The 8,372-nt window shown below is 34.3% G+C and overlaps 1 protein-coding gene across 1 annotated transcript; it reads right to left on the reverse strand.

The window, feature by feature from the left end:
• Positions 1-4,020: 4,020 nt before the first annotated feature.
• LOC107692853 (leucine-rich repeat-containing protein 30) lies at positions 4,021-5,357 on the reverse strand. Its single transcript, XM_016492062.1, has 2 exons — positions 5,103-5,357; positions 4,021-4,816 (listed from the first exon to the last, which is right to left on the reverse strand). Exons 1-2 carry the CDS (start codon positions 5,308-5,310, stop codon positions 4,095-4,097), a joined length of 930 nt encoding a protein of 309 aa, XP_016347548.1. The 5' UTR covers positions 5,311-5,357; the 3' UTR covers positions 4,021-4,094.
• Between the last annotated feature and the right edge of the window lie 3,015 nt (positions 5,358-8,372).

The raw sequence follows: 8,372 nt of genomic DNA on the forward strand, positions 1-8,372 counted from the left end.
ATTCTAACCAGTTTTAAAACCGTGGGAGACCATAGACATAAAGATAATTTTTAACCAGTTTTTAACATTATAATCTTCAGATTGTCACAAGACGATTCGGCCAGACTGCAAGACAATACACCTGCCGACTGTAGTAATGATTTCACAGTAGCAATTCCACAGACATGAGATATTACAGCATGCAAATTGTGCACAAAACAGGGCTTAAAATCTTCAAGTGTGTGGCCAGTTTTGGGTTTCCCGTATGACACCAAATAGCACCAACCAGCATCTGAGAATACCATTCTGAGATGCTATTCTTTTTTGAATTACTCTCGACTTTTTCGAGTTAGAACCAGTCAGGGCATCCTCTCATGACTTCTAACACCTATAAGTTTTTTTTGGCACCAATCTGAGTACATTCTAGAGAGAAATGTTTGTGAAAAACCCAGGAAATCAGCAGTAACAGAAATACTCAAACCAGCCCATTTGACACCAGCAATCATTCATGTTTTCCAAAAACTCGCAATCACAAAAAAAGTCTAGTCTGCAGATGGAAACATTTTTTAATGAGAAAAGTCAACAGAGAATGGCAAAACTTTATATGGTCAGGCAACCTCTCAGATATCGTAGGTCCATTTGGAACAGTTAACTGAACGTTTTGTCTGGTTTTATGTGAATTTTATAGGGCATTTATGTGAATACTGACCTGTATTTTATTAGATTTGCCAGCTATCACTTCTGGGTGGACATAAACTAGAGGACAGTGTACGGAGAATGCTAAGCCAAATTTTCACAAACCGACTAGCGTCATTATTTAATTGGGCTGGACGTGGACAGAAGAGGAGCTTTGAATCCTCTAATCTTCAGAGGATAATGTTCCGTATGTAATAGATTAGCACCCGATTCATTAAAAAGGCTTTTCACACTATCTTTGTTTAAGAGTTTTGTCTAATTATTTATTAGTAGACCTGGGATCTCCAAACCTGCTCCTGGAGAGCTTTTTTGAGAGAATTTTGTCTTGTGCTGTTCAAGTGCAATTTATTTTATTTATGGGCACCACATTTTTTTCTGCACATTTGGAAGCACGGCTCTTAATATACATTTCTGAGAATTGTAAATGTTTTTGAGGGGATCAGAGTGGGATTGCAAATGCATATACCATGTCAAATATGGTACACATACAGTATATGCTTGCACTAACTGCGCCAATAGACCAGAGGTACCAGGTTTTGGAAGAAAAATCTCTAAATTATACAAGTGTGGAAAAAAGACACTGTAAGACACAGTTTTTGCAGAAACTGGTGCAACTATGTCCCCTGCATGTTAGTTTAATTTTGTTCCTTATTGTTTCAGGTGCATTGCGAAATACACCGCAATGTAAAGAGGTGACCAAGGCAGAGTTTTCGGAGACTGTCAAAAAATGGCTGCGTTATGCTCCAGACCGAGAGGGTGGCAGTGGCAGACAATCATCTGTTCTTTAATTGTCTCAACTCTTACACAATCTCTGTTTTGACTTTTGTTTTGCTAAAGTAATTACAGTTGTTTATTAAGAAATTGCATAGTCTCATTTTAGGAATCAATAACAACTAATCTGTATATACACAAATTTCTCTTAATTTTTCTTAAATTACTGATAAATGTGCATAATTTGAGTTGTTAAGCTAAGTATAATATAGTATATCTGTTTATTGAAATTATTTTCAAAATATTATATATGTAATATTACAAAATATATGACATGTACAAAATTACTAAATTGCTCTTTAAGTAAAATTCAAGTGTATTGGCATCTGAGGTGGATGAGCACTCTTGGCTTTTTGTACTGAAAGATTTTAGGTTAACATTTTAAAATCATTAACCTCAGGTTGAGTTGACTTGATTTGACTAGGCTAAATAACGTCTCAGGTTACTTATGTAACCATGGTTCCCTGAGTAGGGGCTAAATGAGGTAGGCTACAAATACAATGTTATAAAGCATTAATTCATTGAATTATTATGACAAGAGGATATTGTGGTCATTAATATATTTTATTTTATTTCTATAGGTCAGTTTTGCTGTGTTTGCCAATGAGACCATACAGTACAGTATTCCACTCAAAGGTATGTATGTATATTTTTACTGCTAAACACTTTTTACTTATAAATGCTGAATAGGCATGGGTCGATAACCGGTTTCAAGGTATACCGTGGTTTGGAAAAGTCATGGTTTCAAAAGCACTCAAATTTGTTTACATAAAAAAATCCTGGATTCCTAGAAAACAGCGTTTATGTCTTCCTTTCTCTATTTGTAATTCGTGGTCACAGAGTCGGTATTTTGAAAGAATTTGCCTTTCTTTTAATTGTTTGATTAATAAGTAACTTGCCAATTTTGTGGTTCTGTTTAGGGCCGAATAACACTGGAGTTTGGTTTGGAGGTCAAATTCATTTTTTTATTTATTTTTTTCATCAATTGCTCTCTCTCTCTCTCTCTCTCTCTCTCTCTCATTTTTCTGATCATTACAGCTGCTGTCTCGCGTCGTGTGCTGGAAAACCTGGATAGGTTTCTCTCTTGTGGGTCATGGTTGGTTAATTTATCATGTTGTTCCTGTTTCTGTTTACAGTGATTTATGTCTTTTAAACACGCACACAGGTTCTAGTTTAGATCAAGATTTATGTGTTGGTGGCTGAATTCTACATGAAGCATCTCTATCGGACGTGTGTGCTGATGAAAACACACGCATGAACCAGAAATGACACGCATGTTTCTACAGTGAGTGTTAGAAAGATCAAGCATCAACATTTTTTAATGTTTAGATATTTGAACTGGAAAACAAGACAAAAACTCTGAAGAAGAAAGTCGTTTTTAACCTAATTCACTGGGAAAATTCTTCTTGTTTTAAACAAATCCCCAACATTTTTCAGAAAACATTAGTAAATTTTTATTTTTTTAATGTTTAGATATTTGAACTGGAAAACAGGACAAAAACTCTGAAGAAGAAAGTCATTTTTAACCTAATTCACTGGGAAAATTCTTCTTGTTTTAAACAAATCCCCAACATTTTTCAGAAAACAAGACTCAAGCCATTAGTAAATATATCTTTATTTATAAGGAAAACAAGACAAAAACACTGAAGAAGAAAGTCATTTTTGCACTGCTTTGACTCACAAACAGTTCGATTCACATCTTTTTTTTTTTTGCGAATGATCGTCAGGCAGGTTTGAGGTAGTTATAAAGTCCCTTCAGACCTCCTTAATGGACTTGACCAGTGGGTTAAATAATATCTAAATAGAATTTAAAAATATACAAATTAATAAAAACTACCCTACAAAAGAAAAAGAAAAGTAAAATTAAAAGTACAATTCAGGTGAAAATTGAAAATAATATAAAAGTAAATAATAATATTAAAAACTGGCCCCTACATTGAAAACATTTATAGAAACAAAATATTATTGAAACAATTTTCACTCAGAAATTGCTAGTAAATTTCACAAATACAAAGAAAGAGCAAGCAACACATTGAATTACACATGAAATTTTGAAGTTGAAAGACTAAAATAGTATTTTCTTGTAAAACCTATAACCCAATTATCATTTTCTAGTAAAATTTAATTTATTTTATTTATCTGTAAAAAAAAAAACCTACAAAAAAACTTTTTTTTTTTGTGTAAATGTTTAAAAAAAAAGCACATAATGACTTTATTTACTTTGAAAAATCATTTTTACTCTGTACACACTGCAAAAAATGATTTTCTTCTTCAGTATTTTTCTCGTTTTCCAGTAAAAATGTCAAATCTAAAGATTCTTAAATCAAGATACGTTAAAATACAAAGTCTTGTTTTCTGACAAAATAAGCAAATTTATATTTAAAACAAGAAAAATATCTGCCAGTGGAGTCAGAAAACTAAACTTAATTCAAAGGGAAAATTCCTGTTTTAAACAAATTTGCAACATTTTTCAGAAAACGTTAGTAAATATGTTGTTGTTTGTTTGTTTTAAATGTTTAGATATTTGAACTGGAAAACAAGACAAAAATACAGAGAAAGAAACAAAATTTTGCACTGCTTTTTTTTATTTATTTTTTTTTTTCACTCACAAAAAGCAATCCGATTTGTGTCTTCTTTGTGAATGATCTTCATGCAGGTTTGAGGTAGTTATAAAGTGCCTTTAGACCTCCCTGCAGAACCTCTTTAATGGGCTTGACCAGCGGGTTGTGTACGATATGTAGACCTTTATCCAGCGGATGACAGGCAAGCTTCTCCAGCCTGCGGAGCTTGTAGATCTCATCGGGAACGCTCTGAAGCCGGTTGAAGTCCACGTTGAGCAGCTCCAGCCCCGTCAGGCAGCACAGCGTCCTGGGAAGAGCCTGCAGCGAGTTCAGCTCCACGATCAGGATCTTCAGGTTCACCAGCTCCTGGATCTTATCGGCCAGGTTCTCCAAACGGTTGTTGGCCAGATGCAGGAAGACCAGGCTCCTCATGCTGTAGACGCAGGCCGGGACGTGTTGGATGTGGTTGTGGCTGAGGTTGAGCTTGGTGAGCCGGCGCAGCTCCGACAGGCTGTTGGGAAGTGTGACGATCTGGTTGTTGGCCAAACTCAGGACCTCGAGGTTGGAGCAGCGTCCCAGTTCCTCGGGAACATCGCTCAGCCGGTTCCTGTGAACGAAGAGCACTCGCAGCTTCCCGAGCCGCCCGATCTCCGGCGGGAGGCTGAGCAGCTCGTTCCCCCACACGTTGAGGATCACCAGGTTCTCCAGGTTCCCCAAGCTGGATGGGAGAACGGAGAGGGCGTTCAAAGAGAGGTTGAGCTTCTGGAGCTCCTGGAGCTCCCACAATTCGTCCGGCATCTCCTCCAGACCTCGCATGGCCAGGCTGAGCGTGCTGTAGCCCAGATGTGTGGTCGCATGTTTGCGAATTCGATCGACCGACGATAAATTCTCAACGCAGCTGGCTTTTCGTCGCGTCTGCTCGCAGCTTCCCGATCTCCGGCGGGAGGCTGAGCAGCTCGTTCCCCCACACGTTGAGGATCACCAGGTTCTCCAGGTTCCCCAAGCTGGATGGGAGAACGGAGAGGGCGTTCAAAGAGAGGTTGAGCTTCTGGAGCTCCTGGAGCTCCCACAATTCGTCCGGCATCTCCTCCAGACCTCGCATGGCCAGGCTGAGCGTGCTGTAGCCCAGATGTGTGGTCGCATGTTTGCGAATTCGATCGACCGACGATAAATTCTCAACGCAGCTGGCTTTTCGTCGCGTCTGTCTCTTGGAGTCGTCGGAGTTGGGTTTGCGTCCGGCGGTTCTCGGTGCGACGTCACTGCTCGCGTGCTGCTTTGCGATGTTCTGTCTCAAGAGAAACATATTTAGGTTCTTAACGTTTCATTCCATCGATGGCTTTCTCCGTTTAGCTCCGATTTTGAGCTCTGAATCATCCTGCAGTCTGGTTTAGGATGAGATACAGCCGTGAAAGCGCTCAGAGTGACGTTTGCACAAACAGCTGTCATTGTCACTACAGCTGAACCGAAGCCGTTAATGCAGATAAGTAATGGAATCACTGCAAAGTCGTTAAACCCTTTTCTACACACGCTCTCTGATGTATTTATATACGCAGACATTAGCAGACATGCATTCCAGTGGTATTACTGTCAGCTGAAACTATAAAAAAATGTTCATTACTTGAAATAAAAATATGAAACAATAAACTAAAACCATAACAAAAACATGAGTTATACTTGAAATAAAATATATTTAAAAAGTACATAATGAAAATAAGAAATGTTGCTTTGGCCACTTGCTGAATTTTTTTTTAAGTAAACTGAAGTACCAAAATAACTAAAACTAAATAAATAAATTTAAATAAAAATAAATACTATATAGACATATTTTAAAAAAGAAAACTAATACAAAAAAATAACAAAAACACAGAAAAATAACTAAAACTTTAACTAAATTTAAAGTGAAAACAGGAAATATAAAAATAAAATCTAATTTAAAATATTAACAAAAACTGTAACAGTATATAAAAATAAAGCCGAAACCTGAACTGAACTAAAACTAATACATACAAATTAATGCTACTATATATACAAAAAAAATATATATGTATATGTATATATATATATATATATATATATATATATAAGAAAATATAAAAAAATTAAAACTAATACAAAAAAAAATGACAAAAACAGAAAAATTACTGAAACTTTAACTAAAATGAAAATGAAAACAGGAAATATAAAAATAAAATCTAATTCAAAATATTAACAAAAACTAACAGAATATCAGTGATAAAAAAAATAAAACGGAACTGAATTCAAACTAATACATAAAAATACTATATATACATTTAAATAAAATCTAAAACTAATAAAAATGACAAAACACAACAAAATTAGTACAAATGTAACTAAAATTTAAGTGAGAAGAGAAAATATAAAAATAAAATGAAATATAAAACATTAAGAAAAACTATAATAGTATCTCAGTGATGCTGAAATAACATTGGCATGCTGAACTCAAGAGTCGACGCTCATATATACTGTATGTCTATATATATCGATGTGCAGCCGTGCTCATGACTGAAAGTACAGTTAAGCCGACTGCTCATCATATTTTCCATTATTATCTCATTGGTGAGACTGTACAAAGAGATGTCTAACTTTATAAACCACAACTGACTCAAAGATTATTGGAGTACTTTTTACAAGAAAATACTATTTCAATCTTTCCACCTCAAAATTTAACTCAATGTGTTACTTGCCATTTCTTTGACATTTACTAACAATTTCTGAGTTCAAATTGTTTTAGAGTAAATCCTACTCGATATGAAGCATCTGTTTTCTGAAATAGGTTTCAAAATTACGTTTATTCTGAAAACAAGAAAATAAAAATCTGCCAATAAACCTTAATTCAAAGGGGAAATGATTATTTTTACCACATTGGCAAATATTTTCTCTTGTTCAAATGTGCTTAATTTTAAACCATTTTTCAGAAAACAAGGCTTAAACAAATATAATTTATTTCTCCAGTAGATGTATCTTGATTTAATAATGTTTAAATATTTTTACTGAAAAACAATACAAAAATACTGAGTAAAACAATTTTGTTTTTTTGCAGTTTGAAGTATTGTGTTGACAAAAAAAAAGATTTTAAATTATATGTTGTATTTTTGACATGCATATGTCAAATGAAATAATAATAATTAATAATAATGCACAAGACACATTAATGGGGTTAATATTTTTAATTATGAAGCATCTGTTTTCTGAAATAGGTTTCAAAATTAAGTTTATTCTGAAAACAAGAAAATAAAAATCTGCCAATAAACCTTAATTCAAAGGGAAAACAAGATTATTCTTACCACATTGGCAAATATTTTCTCTTGTTCAAATTTGCTTAATTTTAAACCATTTTTCAGAAAACAAGGCTTAAACAAATATAATTTATTTCTCCAGTAGATGTATCTTGATTTAAGAATGTTTAAATATTTTTACTGAAAAACAATACAAAATACAGAGTAAAACAATTTAGTTTTTTTGCAGTTTGAAGTATTGTGTTGACAAAAAAAAAGATTTTAAATTATATGTTGTATTTTTGACATGCATATGTCAAATGAAATAATAATAATTAATAATAATGCACAAGACACATTAATGGGGTTTTGCAAGTTAATATTTTTCATCTAAAACTAAACCTTTTATCTTAAATGTTGAGTTACTCTAAAATAAATGCTTTTCTATAGGGACTATTACTAATTATCTCACGTCAAACAAGTCTCACTGACGGTTGAGAAAAACAACTAAATAAAAACTAAACTTACATAATGAAAGTAAACTGAACTTACATGCTTCCATATATTGAATCGACCAAGCTACAAAAATTGTTTTTGAACATTGACTGTTTATTTTATATTTCTAAGGAATTTTGAGAGAAAAATCTGAGACAAAGTTGATATTTAAATGAAATATTGCTGGGAAGTATGTTTCCGGAGCCATGAAAGAGCAACCTGAGCAAACAAAAATGTATAATTTATAAGATCTTCACATTTACTTCTGTGAGTCGAGACCATAAGTCAAAAGTTACAGCCTTGGTTTTTATTGTGACTTTAATATGCGCTCTTGATTCAGGCAGGTTATCATAAGGTTTCAATCAGCTTCAAACGTGTGATAAAAACCTGAACGCATGCAGAAGATCAGCTGCAGCAGGTCAGGTTATTTTTGTCGTCTTTAAGCTGCTGTGTGTTGATGGAGGGTGAAGGACTGACCTCGTCTGTTACTAACACATTATGAAACCGGACGAGCCTGTAGACACAATAAACACTCACACACACACACACAGCAAACGCATCACAACATCAGTTGTTTCAGTGTCTGAACTTTAGCATTTCAGTATGAGAAACAGATGCAAAAAGTCACGCTCTT

The sequence above is a fragment of the Sinocyclocheilus anshuiensis genome, unplaced genomic scaffold, assembly GCF_001515605.1.
Source record: "Sinocyclocheilus anshuiensis isolate Anshui unplaced genomic scaffold, SAMN03320099.WGS_v1.1 scaffold1344, whole genome shotgun sequence".
In the NCBI taxonomy this organism is placed as follows: Eukaryota; Metazoa; Chordata; class Actinopteri; order Cypriniformes; family Cyprinidae; genus Sinocyclocheilus; species Sinocyclocheilus anshuiensis.